This window comes from Bombus fervidus, chromosome 6 (assembly GCF_041682495.2).
Source record: "Bombus fervidus isolate BK054 chromosome 6, iyBomFerv1, whole genome shotgun sequence".
NCBI classification, from domain to species: Eukaryota; Metazoa; Arthropoda; class Insecta; order Hymenoptera; family Apidae; genus Bombus; species Bombus fervidus.
In genome coordinates this window covers 13,990,047-14,013,563 of record NC_091522.1, presented here as the reverse complement: position 1 = coordinate 14,013,563, position 23,517 = coordinate 13,990,047, and the positions used below count along the sequence as shown (strand labels likewise).

The 23,517-nt window shown below is 44.0% G+C and overlaps 2 protein-coding genes across 5 annotated transcripts in view; one reads left to right on the top strand and one right to left on the bottom strand.

The window, feature by feature from the left end:
• Positions 1-907: 907 nt before the first annotated feature.
• The window catches only part of Kon (chondroitin sulfate proteoglycan 4-like protein), a 32,419-nt gene continuing 9,809 nt past the window's right edge, over positions 908-23,517 (bottom strand). For all 4 annotated transcript variants that reach the window (XM_072006171.1, XM_072006172.1, XM_072006173.1 and 1 more), the window contains 9 exons: positions 18,801-19,032; positions 12,706-12,922; positions 9,531-10,125; positions 9,096-9,350; positions 7,919-8,116; positions 7,250-7,451; positions 4,424-7,141; positions 3,935-4,341; positions 908-3,851 (listed from right to left, as the gene is read on the bottom strand). In XM_072006171.1, the coding sequence (XP_071862272.1) occupies positions 1,875-3,851; positions 3,935-4,341; positions 4,424-7,141; positions 7,250-7,451; positions 7,919-8,116; positions 9,096-9,350; positions 9,531-10,125; positions 12,706-12,922; positions 18,801-19,032 (6,801 nt within the window). In that variant the 3' untranslated portion in view covers positions 908-1,874. The remainder of the gene's footprint in view (positions 3,852-3,934; positions 4,342-4,423; positions 7,142-7,249; positions 7,452-7,918; positions 8,117-9,095; positions 9,351-9,530; positions 10,126-12,705; positions 12,923-18,800; positions 19,033-23,517) is intronic.
• The window catches only part of LOC139988604 (uncharacterized), a 46,440-nt gene continuing 24,256 nt past the window's right edge, over positions 1,334-23,517 (top strand). The window contains exons 1-2 of the mRNA XM_072006246.1: positions 1,334-1,423; positions 10,789-11,185. The gene's annotated coding sequence lies outside the window, so the exon portion shown is untranslated. The remainder of the gene's footprint in view (positions 1,424-10,788; positions 11,186-23,517) is intronic.

The following is a 23,517-nucleotide window of genomic DNA, read 5'->3' as shown; positions in this document are numbered from 1 at the left end:
TGCGAATTTGTGAAACAGTGTCTTCTATGTAGGAGTGTATATATTTCATATATTTATATATAATAATAATAATAATTATCGTTATTATTATCATTATCACTATATTAACATCGACGTTAGAGCATTTTCTTAATCATACGTTTCCTAGGGTTTTTATAGAAATCGTGGTTAAGGTCACTGTGAGTTTGCGCAGCCCTAAGAGACATAACGTTTAAATATCTGTCGAAAAATCGGCGAGCGCGCGAATCAACAAGTTGATATCGATTGATCGAGCGATATATTAATTTATTATAATACTGAAGAAAATGTGTGTATCTCTCATTGTTGTGCGTTCTGTACGCCGGTCGATAATTTACGAATACGGTACAATAAAATTTGTCGTTGCTGTTGGAAAATTGATTCACGATAAATTTTTCAACGTCATAGAATATTCATATAAGAGGATTCATGTTCGATCGACAAGTTTCAATGAACTTAACCTTCACGACGTCGACGAGATAAATCTTGGTAGGTGTAAAGAAAATGATATCATTATTTTTGTAGGGATAGAAAAAGATGTTTTATACATATTTTTCGAGTTATCTTTTGTTTCCGAATTTCAATTTGGCAATAGAAATTGCGAATCTTTTTGTTTCTATATGTACATATATGGGAAGATTTTGCTCGAATGGTAAGATGGTGTATCGGAAAGAAACGAGGGCGACCTCAAGTGATATAATGACAATTAAAAAATTCGACGTTGTACGATGTGGAATAGTAGAAATCGCGGGAATCGTGTAAAAAGATATGTGCGAAAACTCGAGCGTTTCTGGTTGTACTGCATGCTTTGAATGTGCATATTTTTTTAGAAAAGTCGCGAATATTTTTATATATTCGTCATATGTGTATATAAATCGGAAATACGCAGTCGGTTTTGTAGTCTTTTTCTTTACAAAACTTTTTCAAGTAAATACATATGTATAACGTTTCGCGTCTGATAATACCTCTAAGTACTCCCGGTGTTCTCGAGTTAATATTTCCATGACATTTACCCTCGATATTTTATCGAGTGTATGTAACAGTGACGGTTTTCTTTTTAGTTTTCATAAAGAAACAATAATTCTGTATTGACGAAGAAAAGTGTCACCATGAAGCATCGAAGGAGAAGTATCCCGAGTGACGTAGATTTGGCTGAGAGCAGACGAGCTTCGAAAACGATCTCGATCGAATTAAAGAGCATCGTTCTGAACTTGGACATCCAACCGGGGAAAGACAGCGAAATCGACATCGTGCAGGCCTCGTGGAAAAATTCTTACAAGAATCGATAATATCTTAGGCACATTCGATCCATAATAGCGATGATAGTCTTCGGTTCGCAAGGACTTTTTTTGCAGTACTAACAAGATACATCGCAAAACATTTTACGTGCAGACCACGCAAAAAGGTATTCTTTCACTAGGTATTCGATTATATGTATACTTAGCGTTCTTGTTGGAGACTATGATGTAAAAAAAAAAAAAAAAAAAAAAAAGAAAAACGAAAAGGTTGATGGAAACTCTGATGCTCGACATATTGTTAACGACAATGTACTTACAATTTTAGTATTTACGGAGTATGAATAACCGTTAACTGATAGCAACGTAATCGAGTACGTGTTCTTATCGAGGCTTCGATTACGCATGAGCGTGTCGGGAAAAGAGTTTCCGTCAAGGTTTTGGTATAAAATCGAGGCTTTCGGTAATACTCCCATCTCGCAGAGTCAATTATTATCTTTAGGCACATTAAGACCATAGTTAATCGACGATTAGTCTCAAGGTTTTGTAACAAAAACAGTCTTCAGGTTTGAGAAAGTGTTACGGCCTGTTTCGCTTTAATCGCGAACAGCCCTCCTTTTGCTAGACCCAATATTGATTTCTTCTTAACAAGGGGTTGTTGGTCCTCTGCGTGGTGGCCGATTGACAAGGTAGATCGGACGTGTCGAAGCTGCTCCATTCGTCCCCATCCGCGACACCGTACGGATATTTCGCTGAAACGTCCACTTCGGATCCTGTGATACTTTCCAATGGACTCAGAGGTATCACCTTGCACTGAGGTAGGGTCGACGTCATCGTCGGTAGAACCGGTAACGGTGTACTGGCTGCAACGCTATTGTGATCGTTGGCGTAACGCTTCACATGAGGTGTCACAGGCATTAAATGATCTGGAGGTCTTGGAAGAGGCATTACACCCACCGCTGGAGTTGGTTCTGGTTTTTCTTCTTCGGCATGTTTGTATTTGTTATGTCTACACCTGATGGTAATGATCACCACTACACCGAGCAAAAATACGCCAAGGAGCATTCCTAGGATTAACAGGTAGTCGTTGCTCATATTGGGTGCGATCGCCATTTCACCTTCGTGACCCACCGGATCCATCGGGCCACCCAGCGTCATATTATAGTCGTCCATGTCGAGTTTCACGCGAAACTCGAACTCACCTACGGCTGGTTGAAAGATAGAGGCCGCTAAGATGAACACGAAACTATCGATTACTCCCTCGTACTCCATCGTTGGAATTTTTCTACAAACCATGTAAATCACACCTGACATCACTTCCTGGTGTGAGAATTTCGTCACTTCTTTCTCTCGAGTTCCACGTTTCTCGCCGGAAGACGAAGAACTTCTGATGATTCTCTTTATTTTACCAAATTTCGGCTTTTTCATGATCGTATATATGGGATTACTGCTCGTTAGCTTCGCCAACGGTGTGGCGTCCATATATTGCAACGTTATCCTGGTCTTTTCGCCTGCCAGAGCGATCATAGGGTTCATAATCATCAAGGGTACTATCTTTATTTCAATTCTTATGCGTTTCTGTTCAAATCCGCTGAGTCGTGCGGTCAGTTCGAGACTGTCGTTCGATACGGTCATGTCCGTTTGCATGAACATGACGCTCTTCGACAGCAAGTCTGTTTGCTTAAAGCTAGCCGCCGCACCGTCGCGTACGTACAACACCCCGTACTTTGGAATCGCCGTTACTTCGTAAATGACCAAGTCTTGTCTCGCGTTAGTATCGAGCTTTACGTTGCTCTCGGAGATCAGAGCTACGTTCGAGCCTTGTTGCAGGTTCACAGGACCGGGAACGGTAACGTTCAGTTTGATGGGTAAAACGTACACGTTGAACACCGTATACGTTGGATTGAAACGTCCATCCCACACCCTGAAGTAAAAGGAAGCTGCTTGAAGCGGACCATTGTGCTCGTATACCAGTCGATTGGAGTCGACATCGTGCTGAGTGAATTTGTTCACTTGACGAACTTCCGAAATATTTTCGTTGAATGGTAGAAGCAACAGACGACCGTACGTTGGCCTAGATATCACGTCGTATGCGATTTCCTCTGGCGGAGTGTCCGGATCGGTTGTCAACAAGTTCTCCCTAGTTATCGTTTGATTTTGATTTTGCACCACTGTAATGGATGGCGCGTTCGTGATCAATTTGAACGGTTCGTCGTTTACCGGTTCGATTATTACCGGAATGCTGGTGTTGCACAGCAGGATGTGACCAGGGGTCAGGTAAAGAGAAAAATTGATGCGATCTTCCAACGTATCCGAATGGTCGTGATAATAAGCGATTTTTCCACCTTCGATTTGTGGCTGGGAGAAAGTGGTGACATTTAAATCTGGAAGAATCATCACATGGCCGTGGCTAGGTTGACTGACTAGTCTCGAGAGCACCGCTGGATTCTCGATACCAGCGTGAGTTTGAAGAAACGACACGATTCCGCTGATGTTCATGATGACTTGGGCCGAACCACCTTCTTCCACTCTCACGTTCTTCACTGATACGTATCTGTCTAATCCGCCACTGGAGACTGAAATATCTATTTGAAACATCTGCAACAGAAAACATATATAACACAGTTAACGACACCTTGCACCTTGCAAACGTCTAACGAATCTTAAGATCGTAATCTCGCCTGATTAGTTAAGGATTCCGCAAAGTGTGCTTCCACGTCGAACGTAAACGAATCATTGGCGGTCAAGTCCATAAATTGTTTAGTATGTTCGTAGAAAACTTTGCTGTTGTTGATGTCTCTTTGCGTGAACCGCTCAACGTTCAACCACGCGCCCTCGCTCGTCTCCATGATAATCTTGCCGAGATGCGGTCCATTTCGCACCGTGTATTTTATTTCTCGCGTTTCGTCCGAGCATTTCGTCAACAGTAGTTTGTTCGATAACATTTTTCTGGTCAGTGGAAAAACATTGAGTGCGGCGTTCTGCTCGATAGTCAGTCGAACTGGTTTAGTTGCTATCAGTATCGTATAAGATTCCGTGGTGTGTACTCCGTCGTAGAGCACGAAATTGAACTCAGCGTCGGATCCATCTGAAACATAAAGTCTCTTAAGGAATTCATGTTTACGAATAAATGCCGGGATATTTCGGACAATAAAAGGCGAAGCGCTTACTCGTATGGGTAAAAATGATTTTCGAGTCATCGATCTGTTGCTGTGTGAAATTGTAAAGATCCAGCTCCGGAGAAGATTTTAACGAGATTAATCCGTTCCTGACTCCGCTTATGTTGAACGTTATGTCACGTGCCATGGTATCGTTATCAACAGCGGCTAATTTATCAGGCGTTAACGCGATCGAACCACCTTGCCAAACCGTTAATTTAGTTCTGTTGACGAGCACAGGCACTTCGTCGTTAACGGGTTGCACCGTGACCCAGACGTCGAAGGGTTCGCTAGTTTTATCACCGGCAACGAGTACCATCTTGAACGAATCTCTGGAAGATTCATCGCCGTTGTGTTTGTATAATATTATTCCTCCGGTTAGGTGTTTCTGCGAGAATTTTTTCACCTGAGAATTCTTGGTTGATTCCAGAATCACACCGTGTTTCGGTTTTTCTAGAATTCGATAATCCGTTACTTTGCCGGAATAGTAAGGAGTGAGGATGGAGAAGTTCGTCTCATCGAGAATGGTGCTCTTTCCCTCGATCACGACGACACCCTTCGTTTCGACGTACAGTTTTTCCGGGACGATCACGAAGTTCACGCTTAGATCGCGCAGCCAAGTTATTCCGTTCGTTACATCGACGACAAATTTGTCGTTCGTTTGATTCATCACGGATTGTACGTAGAACACGCGACCCTCGTTTATCATACTTTGGTCGAAAAATTTCACCGCGTTTCCGATATAATCTTCTCGTGTCTCGTCGCTGTGCTCGTCGTGAATCTGTAGCTCTAGATACCCGTTCTGTGGCCACTCTTTCAAATAATAAATTATTTCGGAATCCGCTATCTTGGGATGCATAATTTCCAAGCTCTTTTTGCTTAACAAGATACTAGTGGCCTCTTCCACGAACACAGTTTTATTGTTCTGCACGATCAACGGTTGCCAATAGCTCTCGGGATAAATCTTAATTAGAAATATTCCCTCTGCCTCTGCTCCCTTCGTCGACACTTTGAACTTAAAACCGTCCTTTGCCAAAGATCCGCCGAGATGTTTGTACAAGACTATACCATAACGCAGATTCTCTTTGTTGAACGAGTTTGTTTCTCTACCGTGTTTCAACAGCACCCCGTGTTTTGGTTTCTCCAACACCGTGTACTTGATATCCTTGTCGGAGGTATACACGTTCGTTTCAACATCCAACTCGTTGGGTCGGAGGGCAACCGATCGATTAAATTGCACGACGGACCCGTTGCTCTCTCTCAACCTCACGTAAGGAGGACTGGCTTGAATTTCAAGGACTCCGGCCGTGTAAAAATGCCCATCGGTAACGCCGAATTCGAACTTTCCGTGGTCATCGCCCTGATGTTTAAACAGTATCTGATTGTCGTCGATGTCTTGCTGACTGAATTCATGTACCTGCGACGTAGGATTGGTCACCCTGTATATTCCATTCTTCTGGGTATCTCTTCTCGTGTAAATCAGCTCGTTAGGCTTCGTATCGATGTCCTTGTCTATATACGCGAGATCTTTGTTCGTCAACAACCTTTCGCCCTTCGACACCACGTGAAATACCTTGTGAACCACTCGCTCTGGAGCGTTGTCGTTCTTCATTGTGATTTCGATGCGGAACAAGCCCACGTACATAAAATCCACGGCGTCCGAGGCGATAGCGACGAACTGAAACGAGTCTTCTCTAGTCTCTGAGTCATCGTGCACGTAGTAGACTTTTTGGGAGGAAAGTTCTTCGGAAGTAAAATAGAACGTGTTGTTCCGTGAGTGAGACTTGGAGTTGTTCGTGACGGTCAACCAACCGTGATGCGGAACTATCGTCAAGTTGTATATCAGCGACGTAACTCCGTAATCCCTTGGATTCGTTCGCAGTATTCTTAGAGGTACTCTAGAGCCTTCGTCCACCCTCAGAGTTTCCAGGCTGTCCAAAGGTTTCACGTTCTTGCTGAGGTAGTGCCTAAACTTCAAGATCGAGTGCAAATCGATGCACTGTGGGGCGCTCACTTTGAAGGCGAATTCATCGAGAATGGTGGAATAGGCTCTCTTGAACAATCGATATTTCAATTTACCGGAGTCGATGTCCTCTTGGGTGAACGTGTCTCCGGTTTCTAGCTTTCGACTCGAAAGGAACAGATTACCGTACCTTGGTCCCGTTGTCACGGTGAACGCGATCTTGTTAAGCGTGGTTGTCAATGGATTCGTTTGGAACTTCAGATTTTGCCCGGTGACCGACACCTCGGCTACGTTGGTGAAGTTAATCGGCACCCTCTTCGTTTCTTTCAATTCGAGATCGATGAATGTGATTCGAAAGTCGTAGGTGTGCTGCGCCGTTACCTCTCTAACGCTCGCTTGAAACTTAAACTCGTCTTGATTCGGGCTGCCCTCGTTGTGAAGATACCGTATCGTGTGTAGCTCGATATCCCTGCTGGTGAAACGGTCGACGTTCATCCAGCTACTCGAGACGTCTTTCAGCTTCTGAATCGTCCCAAATTGTGGCTGCGAGACGATATCGTAACGTATATCGATAGTGTTGTCGTCGGAATTGGTGACAAAAGAGAGATTCGCTGATGTGAGGTACGAGTAAGACCGATGCACCACGACCAGTCCGGTATTCTGCATCAACTTGATTTCCAGGGGATGAGCTGCCACCCTTAAACTCGCCGGCTGGCTGCTTTCTATTCCGTCGCTCACTCGAAGATCCAGCTTCGCGTTTGGTTTCGCTGAAAAACGTAATTCAAGCGTACGTTTGATAAAGCGTAGCTGCGAATAGACGGCAATTAACAGGTAATAATGTTTGTTTGTATAGCGAATATCGATGAAGCTGTTACCGTTTCCGCGGTGTACGTATGCAATTAATCCTTGCATTAATTCAGCCTGGGTAAACGTGTCGATTGGTCGCGACGGGTAAGTCACTCTTTCCACATAGCCAGCATCCGTGTCGGTACGTAAGACCGTGTAAACCAACATGTCTGACGGCGTGTCAGCATCGATCGCCCAAATAAATTCTTTCGTCAAGATTTTCCTCGTGCCCTACGAATTATAAACGGCTGATTATATTTGTTTATCATCGGATTCGATCAGTTAAGGAGGCCAATTCGATTCTATCTAATCGAATAAGGAATGGAAACATTAAGATTCGTAGTTGATAGATTTCATAGATTTCAACGCGGCGAGGGTGGTCGATTTTTATGACGGAGCAAGTTATTCCATTTAGGTAGATCGCAACTCTAAGTGGTTAATTAGGAGCAACGACTGGGGGCGACTTAAATCGATTTCGTTACGACTCGACCGCCATGCTCGCCTAAAGATACGAACACTGCATGCAGGCCATAATTTCTTCAATTCGATTAATTGATTTAGTGGGGTCGTGTGAAGCATTCAGACTGTTTCGCGTCAATTAGGTTCACGTGCTTTCGAGTTCTCGGACGGAGGCTTGTTCCGAGGAAAAAAAATCGCGCGGCCGTTCGATAGAAGAATTATAGGTCTTTGTGTCTTACTTGAGCGAGTCGTAGCACTTTCGCGGTCGATATTTCGAGCAACGGCGGATCATTAACGGGTGTAACGTTGACGTGAAGTGGAAACCTAAGTCGCCCTCGCAGGTAGCCTGGCAACGTGTAGCCAGCTCCTGCCACTAATCTCACATCCAGGATCATACTGTCCTCTGTGGTTTCACTGCCATCGTGCATGTATTGTACCTGTCAAGGAGTTGCGTCACACTAATGAGACAATGTAGCCTGTGGTAGACAATGTTTCTAGTACTTATGAATATGCATGTTTCTCATCTAAAGATGGGTAAACACGCAATGATAACGATTTATAGCAACGTCGGCAAACGGTCTTTACGATTCACCGAGCATGGTAATTTTTGCAAAAACGGACAAAAAGTCGTTCGTAGATTCGCCATTAACGAGACTCTTATCTCACCTTATTTCATGATTTATTCACGATGTACATGCGTCTGCAAGGAGAACTTTTCTTCTTAACGAACCAATAAACTTCCTTAATATCTTGAAACTCGTACCTTCCGCGTGACTCGCCGCTTTTAAAATTAAACTTCCTTAAAGATTCCCTTTACGCTTTCCCGTCGTTGAATCATTGCCGGCGCTAAATCTGCCGTCTGCCCGCGGTTCAAATTAATTAAAGCGGCGGAGGCGAGCTTATGAATCGACGATTAGCATACTGAATCGACGCGAGAGTTCTGCCGATTTTGTCCGTTCTCTGCGTAGGCTTTTCGAAAAAAGTTTCGCTTTTTTAAGCTCCGAAGAAAACGTTTGACGGATAAGCGGTTTCGGCTCGACGTTAACCCTCGAAAAAAAACCGTTAATAAGTGATGGTGGTGGTGTCTATAAATAGACGTAGTGTCGTTGGATAAATCGGGTATAAGTAGAAGAAGAACAGACCGAACCGAGAGTTCCGACGACACGAGCCCACTACGCGGCCCCCCACGGTTCTAAAGTTAGTCCTTGTGCCGCGGACTATCTATAGCTCGTGGCCTTATGACAAACTGGAAGAACACGTGATTTTCCACTTTTCTTTGTGTTGCTCGAATATATCGGTTACCTGTTGGATCGTTGCCGTTCGTCGATTCATCCTTCTCATCGATCGTTCCACGTTACGATATTTCACGGATATTGGAAAACCGTTCTACGCGTACTGGTAGCAAAAACACATTACCTTATCTCGATTAACGTCTTGAAGAGTGAAGGAATGCGCGGTTCTGGTCGTTAAAAGATCCAGGGCCAAGGTACCGTACGTGGGCGGTGTTACCAAGTTGAAGATAACACCGTCCTCTTCCATCCCATATTTAGCAATGTCTAGTACCATGGCAATGTTATCGCTCGTCAGCAGCGCGTGTTCCCCTTCGGATAGTAGCAAGGGCCTTAGCGAGAGTATCTCCAAATTCACGGGCAAATTTACCCTCGAGTGAACCTACGGAATTTGAAATTGAGGCGTATCACGAAGGTCCTTGCCTCCCTTCTTACCTAATTTCTCCTTGGGTGACAAGATGCGAGCGAATTGGTGGAAAAATGGAAGATATGTCGGAAGGAGGTAGAAATTCGATCGCAAAGCAGAAATGTTATTCGGAAAGAGGAATTTGCAAACGTTTACCTTGTGATCCTCGGCGTAGTTTGCTTTGATGCACAGTGGTTGGTCACAGTCGCACTTAAAAGAGCTGACACCTAGTTGCGAGCAAACTGCTTCGGAAATACAGGGATCTGCGTCGATACAGGGATATCCCCAAACGCAGCCAACGACGATACCCTGGCTGATTTTAACGTCCGGCAGACCGAGCTCCTTGTTATCCAGCAGCATATTTCGCAAGCAACCATTGTAGCTCACGTCACCGGATTTGAGGCCTTTGCCGAGCGCTCTGGCGCGTTTATTCAGCTCTGTGCCGCCTATGTAAAGGGTGTCGGCCAGATCGAGGTAGCGATTTCCACCGGAGGGTAGAGTGATCGTTTTTTCTTGACGGTCGACCGTGATCCCGATTCCGCTCGGATTGAAGTCAACGGCCACCCGATGCCACTTGCCGTCCGCCACCGGCGTGCCGTGTATCAACTCGGTCGGCCCGTTCCCTTTGTTCATCAGAAGTCGAATTTTACCCTCGAACAACTCGATCCCGAGGTAATCGGCGTACGACGATTGCCCAGTGTTGTAGAGCAGCAGGCCACTCTCCGCGCCGGTCTTCAACTCGAATTCCCATCTACGAAACAACGAAGGGAAGGGGAGGATCGATCGAAGAGGGCAAAATTGTAAAGGAAGTCGTTGGCCGAACGGCACTGTCCAACTTTACTTTACGCGAGTCGAACTCGTCAAACCGCGTTTATCCAACATACTCGGATACACGAAGCGAGCCACGGTATTTGAGAATAACGTTAAAACTCCAGTAACAACATCGCCGGTTCTATTCACGAGCGAGCTAGAATTTCGTAAATTGACTTGTTCGGATCGCGTCTACCGCCTATGAATGGGGACCTGCTAAACCGTTAAGGGAGCGCCACGCGAAATTTCCACTTTCTTAACTGCTCCAGCGAAATTACCCGATCGTTCGCATCCTTTATCCTACGCGAAGTTTCGCAGGTCTCGCGCGAAATGTGTTTAACGAAATACTTGAAAATCCTCTGCTAGAACTTTATGAATTATTAGCTGGTGGAAATGGGAGCGCGTTCGAACGCTGTATTGATGCGCGATAAGAATAATCGGATGGGAACGAATTAAAAGCGGCGCGATATCATTGCCAGCGAGAGTTAAATGGATCGCGGGATAATCACGCGGCTTACGAGTATCTCGCGATACTTTTATCAAATTGAAATTTTTTGTCAAATGTTTTCTGTAAAACTGAAAAGCGTTTCTTCTCAATTTTTAGGACTGTCATCTTCTCGGGATTGAACGCAATGTTCGAAATGCGACGATACGGGACAAAAGATGGCGTAAATGCGCGGAAAAACACGGACGAGAGCAATGAAGACGCGGACGCGTGGAATTAATGGTCGTCCTAGATTGTTGGATTCCGTGGTGATTAACGTTTTGTTTACACGTTTCTGGTTGAATTCGGTCAGGAGTGTTTAAGAGGACCGTCTAAACGACACCGAGCGCTTTCATTTCCGCCGGCGTGTTTGCAGTGCACGCCGCTCGTTCTGACGCTCCGACAGAATTCATCAGCCGTCGATGTCCAAGGATGTTCCACGTACAATACATAGAGGCGAAGGGAACAGGATTGTTGGCATTGTTTCGACACCGTCGTTACCGTCGATACGCAACAGGTACCGTACCCCCTTTGTCCCCTGTATCAAGCTTCGAATTAAGAATCGTGACGAGCATGTTTTTAATTTGGAGAGACAAAGACTTCCAGGTGCCCGACCTTTCGTTACGTCGCGTGCAATTCGAAGAAGTTGTTTCAGTCCTTCGCGAAATGAATTCTATTCTATCCGGGAATATCGAGCTCGGATATTCCTGTATATTTGTTAATCGGGAAAGATAATTCGGTTACTCGTGTTTTAATTATCGCGCGGAAGATTTTCGCGATATTGTCGTTTTAAGGGAATTTCCCTGTTCCATACCGCTCTTTTGCATATCGTGCAAAATTCATGCACAATGATACCGATTAAAAGTTAAACGAAAGAACTATTATACGCCAGAGATGCGATACCTTACATGTGTACATTATGAATTTCTTTTTTACGAGTACAGTTGCCAGTAGTATTAATTTCGTAAACGCTATCCTTCATTTAACCAGAGAGAAAGAGAGAGAGAGAGAGAGAAAGAAAGAGAGAGAAGTTTGCCGTTGCGATTCGTGGAACCAATCAAAACTCTTATACCTGGAACTCTTTGTTATTCCGAAAAATGAGATCAAAGTGAGTACTTCTTAGAGAGCAGGAGATACGAGGAATCGCGGATATTGTTGTAACTAGTAGCGATGTCTTCGTCGTAACGCGATTGCGGTTTTTGTTTGGAGCTTTTCGAAATGCTTCACCAGTGTTCTCGTTGGCCTTTGTCGTTGAAAGTAGTACGGGCATTCGTCAAAGGTTTGCAACAACATTAAGAACATTACTCGACTAATATCTGCTACGAAAGAAATACAAAGATACGTTCCGTAAAAGATATCTACCTTTGATATCGTCGCGATTTTACGATTATAAAACATCCTGGCGAATGTCTTGCAATTGAAATTCGGAGGAAATTAAATTACCTCCGTCGTGCCGTGTTGCTAGCTGCTTCTTACCTTGCTAAATTATTTATCCGATTATTAATGGTTCATCAAGCTCGGCACGATACGCTGGGTAACTTGTATCGTCGATTAGTTTTGATAAGCACGCAGTCTCTCACAGACTGGCACTAACATTGACTTGGAAACTAGATTTTACATCTACCCGACGCTTTAAATAGACACGCATCAAATATTATTGTTAGTTTGTATTCATAGCGGTTCATCCGTCTATCGATAATTTCTGAAACCGCTAATAACAGCTGTTTGACGGTTGACGAAGCGCCCTAGATCGATTTATTTTCTGTTACAAAATCGGCTACGTCTACGCGTGCATATCTCGTTGGAACTGACACTTAGGCAGTCGAAATCGCGGCCGCAAACCGTTGCGTTTCAGAAAAGCGCAAGATCGACGAGCGGTTAATAATAGAAATAACGTTTCTATTATGACAAGCCTTGCTCGAACGTTAATTAATTTGACTACCTACGGCAGGCTTAAGGCCATTTTCGAACGAGTTCCACAAGTTGAGTGTTTGGATGTAATTCATACGGCGCAAAGGAGCGTATTTATCTACGTACTTGGAGCCCGAGCGTGGAATAGGTCTTGGGATCGCCGTGAACGCACCATCCTCCACGAAACTAACTTCCGTGCTTCTTGTAGCGTCGAATTCCGGTGAACAGCTCCACGTAACGGCAGTCGCCTCCGACTGGCCTTTTCTCGACTTGGCGTATTCTATTACCCTGGCGCCATTGTAGATTATGTCAGCCATGCAGCCTCTCAAGTAATCCGTGTGCCCTGAGAATAGAGGAACATATGAAGGAAAAGATATCGTCCACGTCAACGCGCTGTGGTCAAATTTGAAAAAGGAAACTCGCTGGATTTCACGTGATCGACTGGAACAACGGTCCAAACGATTTCGTTCGAGTCGTTAGCGTCGCGCGACTTTCGGATTCGGCGTTTGCAAATTCCTTTGAACGAACTGCTCGCACGAGCAAATAACGAAACAGGCGGATATTAAATTCGATGGCTAGGTTGATTCTTATAGTCTCGCGGAACGTAGAGAACGCGGCGGCACCCTTTGGCATCGGTTCACGAGGTATTATTCAGTGGTGAAGGTCTTCGCGAAGGAACGGTGTAATGAAAGCGTCAGTTGCAAACCACATCGGGGTTGATGGCCAGATAATCTCAGTTTCGTTGGCTGCCAGGGAACCAACTAGGCTATCGAATCCACCTATTCCATTATACGATCGCCAAACATAATTCACGAAAATAATCGCGCTGTAACTCGGTTAATTTATTAGAACGAGCCCGATCTACGTAGCAATTTCAACGATAGGTAATTCATTTCCTGATAAAGAGAGTTTGGTGTACGATTGAACGAATCCGATTTTGTTCGCGAGTGGTGGTATCGGCCTGAAAGTTATGTTTATAGTCGAAGCGGTTCCGTGAAAGACGACGGTTATATACCTGCGGTAAGGTAACACGAGACGCACAAGGATGCAAAACCGTACGGGTGTTTACTGACAGGGGTTCGTGATGACATTTTCCGGTGTAGCGGTATATAAACCTCGGCAATAAACCCAGCCGTTCATAGTGCGGTAAATCGTTCATGCCGCAACCGTGCCACAGCTTCCATTCTACGTGATCCTCTCGCGTGCTTCACGATTATATTAATTGGAGAAGTTTCGAGGACGGTTTTTCCTACAGGCGGCTAAAGATACCGCGGATAACCGCAAAATGGACCGAGGTCACTGGAAAATGTCCCGTTCCGAAGGGGAGAGACTGCGCATCGCTCTTGCAGGATTGTAAGGTCGATAAAATAGCCCATTACCTATCGACGACGAGGAACAAGAACCTACAGAATAAATATATACCACTACCAGCAATTTTTCGAACGGGACCGTTCAAGGTGACGGTATGTTCGGAATTTTGGCCCATTCCCTTCTTTAAGAAATTCCGAATTATACGTCCTCCCCGAGCTGTAAACCTAATGACTCCGAGGTCAAGTAAAAAACCCCGGGAAAGGAACAGCCGGAAGGACACGAGGGACAGACGAAACCCAACGGTTGGTAGGGACAATCAGTAACGTAAGAGGACAGTTTATCATCAGACATCGTACCTTACGGGTGAAATACTTCACTCCCGACAAGATCTTACCACCGCCGTGTTCCTAACATCACACTTTACGTTTATACAATAAATGCAAATACAGTGCTGGATTACTCTAACACTCGATCTATTAAACCTCCTCCATTTTGAGCGTTAATTCATTCGAGGTTTGCAACATATTTAACATCCATTTGGCAAAGTTCATGAAAATATGGAATTTTTTGGGTTGGCAAATAAGTCGCTCTGCCGCTCAGGTTAGCGAATAAGTCGCTTTACAGCTCAGGTTGGCAAATAAGTCGGTGCGCCTTTCAGACTGGCAAGGTGACACCCAGCATGGTGACACCTCTCGGAAAGAAACGAGGCCTAATGCTGGGCAATTCAGAGCGCAACTGCCCCTGAAATCAGAGTCTAGGCATAAAAGTTCGGGTTAGGCGGAACCAGCGAACGATATCGCACACAAGGCGCCGACAATATCAAAAGGACAACTTCGGAGCGATACAGCATCGGATAAAGATCGACACAATGAAGCAGAATGGTTACATACGCATGCAGCTATAAATCCTAATCCACTGTATCCAATCGAATGAAAGGAATCTGAACAAACGGAGGATAGGATATCTCTTATTTTGCCTTCCGCGGATAATTGGGCCAAGAGACTTTGCTCTAACGGGACGACGAAGAGTCCACGGGCCAAGCAAGTACAAGCACCACGATTCGGACGGTTTATCGGGAGGAGCCCAGTCTCCCTATCAGCTACAAACATCTTTCACATTTGCACGACGGATCTACAGATGGACCTCGCTCGCGTTTGCTGGTTTTGTGCACGTGGTTGCGAATGAAATGCGGAATAAAACGCTCTACAGAGATTACAGATACAAGGAGTTCTGCTTTACTTGGCGACTGGTAATTCGTATTCGTATTCGTATTCATTTAAAGAAAGGGGAGTAGTTTTCGCTGCATCGTCGACGAGAAACAGACAAAGAGAGAGAGAGAGAGAGAGAGAGAGAGAGAGAGAGAGAGAGGGAGAGGAAGAGAGAGAGCGATAAAAAAATATTCTGCAGTGCGTTTCATATGTATCGCGATATTTCGTCGCTGCGGAGACGGTGATATCGCAATGTTCGCAGATGAAAACGATTCGCCGTATTCGCGGTCGTGAAGCCGAGCGACCATAAAATAAATAATTTCCCCTGTCGCCACATTCAAGACTGTTCAATTTATTTGGACGTAACCGTGATCGAATGTTTCGCGATAGAACATTGACACCGACATCTCGGTATATACTTTTATTGATTTCCCGGTATCGGATGTATGTCTAGTGGGGAGTGTTCTCTATATTTTCGCGTAGCCACGGAAACGTCACTCGATAAACGAAATTCATGCTGAGAATTTTATTTTCAATGTTACCTATATAACGGAAAGATTCGAATGAAAAGTTATTTTAATGTTTAGCTGTTTTATCGTCGTTGGCTTAATCCGCGGATAGTCGACAGAAGGAAGCATCCGAGTCTCGCAGTTAGATTAACAGCCTATACCGTTTTCATGCATATTTCAGCAAGATGGATGGAAAATGAAAAGTCGCCGCGATTCTAACTTTACGCGAACTCTTCTACCGTCTGGTCGCATAGAAGCGACTTCGTAGGATCGTTCCGACCTTTCTTCTTAAAATTGCGCACGAACACGAGAACTCTGTATACGAAAACGAACGAATAGACCGAGAGTGGCGCGACGTAGACGGTCTGTTCGCCATTTTCCTCGTTCTTTATTCCTCGACTCGGGGAATTTAGCGGGGTTCGCGGGGTAGCAGGAATTAATAAGAGATCCTGGAGGGGTGGCGGGTACAGTTATGTCGTACCATGGGGTACAAATGAATTGTCATGAATATGTAAATTGAATTTCGAGCTGGTCGTCGAGCGTTGCACGAGATGCTCGAGGGAATAACGGCGGGGAACAAGCGTCACCGGTACACTCTCTGTTTGTACTGATCGTATTCAATTTGGAACGCGTCACCTCGGTCACCTTCCGATGAATTTTTGCTTTTTAACCAACCGGTCTCTATCGCTGTCTCTGTGCTCTTGCGATCCAAGTTATTGCCGTTTTAGCTTGAGGCGAACCATACCGTTCATCCTTGCGCTGTGATTTAACCCGCGGAAATAGCTGCGAGAGATACGCAACAGAGATACCAGAGACAGAGCTCGACCGCGCGGAAGTCTAGTGGAATTCGCGAGTAGCAAAATTCATAACATATATTTCTCGCTTGGATTGTTTCTCATCGGGTATAATCTTGTCGGAGTTGCTACTTAGATATCATCTGCATGCCTAGCTCGGAGTGAAAGGAGTAGCTTCTCATTCTCGAAACCGGCCTCCTGTCGGTCAGCTATACGCACCGTACACATCCAATTTACGATTTCACGATCCCGATTAACGGGCCGGCCATCCCGGTAAGCTTCGATAATTTCATCTTGTCGGGGAAGGAGATCGATGATCGATCCGTCAGCGACTAGAAATTAGGTTTAGAGAGTACGGCCAGTGTCGTGGTGTCCTACTATCAGAATATTCTCCGTGCTAATCTTGCTCAATGACCGTTGCTGATGGTGCGCACGTCAATGATGGATGGAGTAAATATCCCCTATGACGTACACTAAATAATATTTCACTAGATCGATGTCGAAAGATACAGACTGGCTATTTGATATATGAGGCGAATCGCTCTTTTAATTGCTTACTCCGATTTACTCACGATTGCCTTATCGATTTGCTTCTGCATCGCTGTTTATCGTTAAACACCGAACATCGATCGAGATCGAAATCGAAAGCTTTTATCAGTGAAATTTCGTTGCTACTAGCACGAAAAATACTAGAGTCCTCCTGAAAAATTTTCATACCTTTTTGTCCTTCGAATTTAACGACGAATAATAACTGTTCGAGGATATTCCAGGACACTCAAAGATACTCGTGAGAAAACGAAGAGAAATACGTGAGTCGCGTGTTAATTTTTATGAAAAAAAAAGAAAGAAAAGAAAAAACCAGCGATTCTAACGATTGCTTTCGAGTGATTCATCCTGTATTTTTACTTATCTACGTAATCGTCGTTTGTCGTTTTCTCTTTTTCTTTCTGACTGGTACGATATATCAGCTACTTTACAATTTGTACAAAAGTAGAAGAATCGCGAAAACAGTTTGTAATCGAAAATTCGTAAGTGGAAATATTTTTCGCAGATTCGATCGTACCACAAGAAATAATAAATAGAAACACTGGACTGCCGAATCGTGGGATCCGTTGCTTCTATTGTACGTAGAGCGAGAAAATCTCTGCAATAGAGTAGATATTTTGCCGCAACAAACGCAATACGAATATTTGAACCCAACTGGTTGTTGCCGGGCCGTGATCACGTAACACAAACCTTTGGTCGTCTCTGTATAATCCGTTTGCAGTTGTGAAAATATGAGTTTTTATACGAATGGCGTGTGGAATCGAAGTGGGGCTTGTCAAATCTAGTTCCACTCGACCGCGTCAATGAAATATTTTTCGTCGAAAGTCTTTATATTGTTTTTCTATTTCAATTCCGGCCGTGACGGATTTTATCGTTGGGGTAGTAGTAAAAATTTATCAGTGAAAATCTTGGTTGAAGATAGCCTCGTAGACGATACTCGTAAATTTTCACTCCGATAGATGTTAAAGGCTGTGCTGGTGAACGTTCAACCGAGCAAAAGGAAACGAAATCGTGGTCTTGTTCGATTCGAAGAAGAAAATGGTTTCAGATATTTGTAACGTAACGGTATCTGTTGAAAGTAAAACACACCGAAACTCAAAAATCATGTTCTCCACGCGTGTATGAGATTCTCTATGAAGAAATTTCGTAGCTATCTGCACGTGCGCGTACTAACGAATAATTCAGAAACGGACGTAACGACACCTTCGCGTTGTAATGTACACAACAATTTCAATGCGGAGATTACCGATATTACGATATTTCACGTTACTTTTAGTCGAAAACGGCTGCGTGAAGACTAACTTTCTTTCTGAAAAAAATTCTCTTAATCATTTTACACTACATATTAGTTTTTTAAGAACTTCGTAAGAACGGTTCTTTTGCAATTCATCAAGAAGTTATTTTTACAACAGCTCGGGATGCAGCAGCTCTATAGGGATTACGCGTTAAAACTTACAACTTTGAAGATGAATATTTCCATTTCGCTAAAGCTAGGCTCTCTAAAAATTGAATCATGTATATATATATATATATACGTCTGTGTACATATATACAGATAATATGTTAAACAACGTATCGTTAAAATTTCAAAGAAATTACAAGAAAGTCGCTTTACGTTACAAATATCTTAAACGAGAAACGTTAAATGCTGTGAAGTAATTGCACGAACTATGACGGGTTGGCTCGAGGAAAAAATATTTGTCTTCTCGATCTAACCATGAAACTTCATCAAAATCGATGCGTGGTAGCTGGTGCGGTCCTCGCGTTGGAAACGAGGCGTAAGTTAGTAAGCTAGTGCAGTCACGTGGCGCGACGATTTATCCGAGTGAGTCAAGCTTGCCGGTGCGCCTTACCTAGAAATAGCTCGTTAAAGTCACCCTGTCCCCCGATGAAGACTCCGTAGTGTATATTCAGTTCGAAGAAACGTCCTGGTAGAAGGGACTTGGTCGTGTGTATCACGTCAATCTGTAGCGTGATATTCGCTTCTCGTCTCGTCAGGTTTACCTCGTGCCAGCTCAGATCGTTCAATGTCAATCCACGAGCACTGGCCATCTCGCTTTCACCTGCGCCTAAATTTATGTGAACCTGTGAAAAAATCAAAAGAAACGATCTTCGTAAATCGTTCGACTAAAGACAGATAGAATTACATGGACTTTGAGGCCAAAGTCGAACAACTTTTTTCCAAGGATAATTGCTCCTTGTTGGAAATTTAGATAAGGTGATGCATAGAAGGAGAATTATTCTTTCGATGGTGTACAATTTTGGGTTTATGTGTTCTTATTATCTAGGAAGAAACTCGGCTGTGAAAAGATTTAGATTTCTTGCGGTTAGCTCGTTCTAGTAATACTTTTTGAAATTTCTCCGACAAGCCGGGCCGAGAGAAACCCTTGGCGATTCAACGTCCCATTTTTCATCCTACTTTAACAAGAATCACATCCTCGGTTCATGCATGCGTAGTGTAAAAGGATACTCTAGAAACGTATTAAATATTGATCTTCCTCGGATTGCCATCTATTGCTCGTTTATCAGACTCTACTTCTAACTAGATGGCACGTAATCGGATTTTCTGAAACCTGTGGGCGAGTTTTTGAAAAGCTGCGAAGAACACATACCCGAGAACATAATTCATAAAGAATAGCAAGGAAGGCAAACAGCTCACCGTATAATCTTTCCCTTATTTAGGAAACTTACCCGCGCCGACTCCTTGACTCCGGCATCTAAGTAAATTAGAATAAAAATTAGCATCTATTTACGTAACACTTGCTTCGCTTAAAATCTGCAAGGAACTGTCCGTCCGGTGAAAAAGGAAAGCGGCCACGATAATCCAGGTACCGGTTAAAAAGAAACGGTTGACACAGTAGTCTAGCTAGTACATTTTATTAATCCAAAGCTCGACCCTTTTGCACAGGTAGCCGGTACGACGCCACAAACGGCCAGGGATTACGCGAAGCTTTTTTTTCCGTTTTGCGGCATCTTGGGTCGACATTATGAGACTGGTTCGAGTAATGCATTATCGAGTTAGGATGGTACACGACACGCTTTGCCGAGGGACGACGCGGTAGCCTCTGATAAAGAGTCTTTAATCGCGACCTAAATCGACCGATCGAGACTTATAGCGACGTCTTCGATGTAACTGCCACGATCTCTTCGTCGTTGATCTTGAACAGGGGAACGAACCGCCGAGACAGCCGTGGTAGAATCGTACCTTAATGAAAAGTCGATCGTTCGCAGAGGCGGGTCGAAATTACGAGGTTGCGCGATTGGCATCGAAGCCGATCGTAATACCAACGCTTCAGACGGTCTCTTCTCGTTCTGCGATCGATTCCGTAATAAAGGCGTGAGCTTTTGCGAGTTGCAAGTTCAGCCGGTAGTAGCGTGATGTCCGATGACTATGCAGGAACCCATTAATATGTATAAGCGCGAGAGACACGACACTTCGTTGAGTGTAAACGCGAATCTATACGTTTCGAAGGTCGAAGAGACGACCACGTCGGTGCATTATCGATGCAGCACCGGTGATTGGAAAGGGAACAATGACAAATATTCGACTGGTCGATTACAACCAGGAGAAAAACGATGATATTTTCCTTCTCTCTCTCTCTCTCTCTCACACACATTCTGACCACCAAACCGAATTCGGAATTGCGTGCTTCGGCGGACATCGAATCATTTCGACGGACTTTCGATATAAAGCAAACGATGCACATTTGATTAAATTCATAGAGATTTTTCGATCAGTTGGTAAATATAAACGCTGTAACGTGCAATAGAATAAATTTTCATGCGAATTTAACGGGCTGCTGAAACAATCGGAAGTAAACGATACTTCTCGTCGATGAGCTCCAATTTCCGAATAATTGAATAACCGTGAAGATGGAAAAGATTTTAAGCGAGTAAAACCACGAAGCGAGAGGCGAGGCAGATCCGACAGCGTACCGAGGCATACAAGGCTGAAACGATTCCATTGCACTTTTTGCTCTCTCGCTTATCCCCCTTCTCATCCTCTTTAACGATCTTCTTAACAAATTTAATTAAGCTCAGACACCACCTACCCGTCTTCTCATGGTTCGACCTGTGGACTTAACCCTTCGCGAAATTAGATTCGCGCGGTTTTCACCTTGGATCCTAGCGCTCCACCGAGAAACGGCATTTTCCTCGTCCTCTAATGCACTTAGACGGTATTTCAACACTCTATCGCGATACTGGATTACCCTAGTCATCGTCTTAAAGTTGTCGCAAAAAGGCTCATGTTCGACGATTTAAATTTCCTAGAAGACTGCCGACAGTTACGTTCACGCATTAACCACTGCGTAGTAGTATCGAAGAAGTCAGTTGCTCTGTAATTTTCTCTACGTTTCCGAAAGATTTAAGACGAGTCCAGAAGGGAACTGCTTTCACGACGTTCTAGATTTTTAGCTGAATTATAGCAATTCGCATTTCCAGGGTCTCGCTCGGCCAGCTGAATAGGCTGATCGGTCTGCAATTTTCTGGATTTATTAGAGTTCGCGAAGGAACTGGCGCTTTCCTCGTTTTTCTTCCTTGCTGAATTAGATCGAATTAGAGTTTCGTTCGAGAATTTTTCCACTCGTATTCGTATTATCGCGCGATATGGTACGATGGCAGTTAAATGTTCGCCGCAGATGACAAGACTGTTTTATCTAACCGGTTGCTTTTTGTTTGCGTCTCTTCCCTTTATGTAGCTTCTTAATTGAGAGTTACACGTTCGCAATTTCTAACGAAGATTCATCGCCGGTGAAACGTGGTTTGTGTTACGATCTCGCTTGCGTCTATCGATTCACGTTCGAACGCGTTTACGAAGGATGAGAGACACGAAACGCGACTTTCGCTAATCGCGTTAACCCAAGTTAATGCCAGAATCGGTCTAAAACGTTCAATCAAGAACGATACGCGTCACCGATTCAAAGTTTGCAAATCCCCTCTCGCTAAAGAATATTAATGTCCCTGGTCTGAGGCCAGGTAACAATAACCGCTGACAGACGATTAATAGCCAGCGCTCTGTAAATGTTTCGGGCTTTCGCGTTTGTTTCTACTTATCAAGCGTTTGCGTCGTATGAACGCGATCGCCGGATATAATATATTCGAATTAAACGTAACGAGCGTAGCTGGATTAACAACTGGTTCCTATTTATCGTTAGATAGTTGTACGCATGTTGTGGCGATGTTGCTCCTATTCGTCATACTTATAGCGATTCTTCTCACGGATTCATAATTTGTAACTAGAGCTCGACGACGATTACTATCTAAGAGCAAAGTGGTCCATCTGGGCACTGTCGTCCCACGTGTATCGTTGTTCCTCGTAATGCAACCTGGTACGTTCGTTGGAGCCGTTTAATTCCTCGGCAACGAGCATTCGTTTCGGGCCGACGTCGCGGCGTCACCGGCGATCGTTAATAACCGTGCACGTTCATACGAGCACCGAGAACTCGTGGTTGAAACTCGCGTCGACGAATCCTTAACGATCGGCACGCTTCAACGTGTTACAGTAAAATCATCCGGAAGAAAACAAGCATAAAAGTTTCCGACAAAACCCACGACGGCACAAATTATGACGTATAATCGCGACCCGACATAATTGAACGAAACGATCTCGTGTTCCTCCATACTTTTTCGTTAGATCGTGCGACATAGAACGCTGGATTTTTTTTTTCTTTTTGTTAAGTTAAAACGCAACGATTCGTGTTAAAAAATGTCGATCGCGTTTTAACGACAACCATGGAAGAACAGTTTTCATGATTATTTGCAAATAGAAATTTTCACGGCAGTTTACAGAGGATGTTGCTTTGAAATAAATTACAATGTTTTATTTCATGTGGCGTGCGCGTGAAAGTTAAATCCCAGCGTGTCATATTTAATTCAATTAAAAATAGTCGCGGGCCGCTATTGTATTTTTGAGACACGCGACGAAAATTGCTTGTCTCGTGAAACGGCGATCGATGGGTTGTAACGTCGTATTGTTTATTTCAGCTGGCATAAAGCGATCATTCCGATGCAGTAGTTACGCGATGGATTATTAACTACAACAAAATCGTGTCGTAGCAGTATGTATTTTATATCAAAGTTTACGCTGAAACTCATTATTGGCTTGGCGCGTTTCATGCCCGGCTGATTCAGAGAGAACTTAATGCCCTGGAATTGATTTAAACAAAGTCAAAGGAAGGCGTTAACTTTGCTCGAGAGTGAATTTTACGAACGCTTTTTACGTAATAGGAAAGGGAAAGGAAGAGAAAAATAGGCAAAGAGAAGAAAAAAGATGGTTGTTTTCTTCTTTCGCCGATAAATGTTATTCTGCCATGAGATGCATCGATCTGCCCTGTTTCTCCCCCTTTTAGCCGTTGCTCGTGCTCCTCGCAAGCAACGGCGTACATAAATAAGATGTTTTTACTTGCGGAGTTTTAATGGTTCGAATAAAACGGGGCAACGATGCGACGTTAAAATCACGGTTTTTATCGAAGTTATAAAACCAACCGGTAAAACGTCATCGTTGGACGTGTGCATGAAAATCGTATTTCACCTTTCGCATTTTTTATGGCGGTCGTGGTGTAGTGTTTT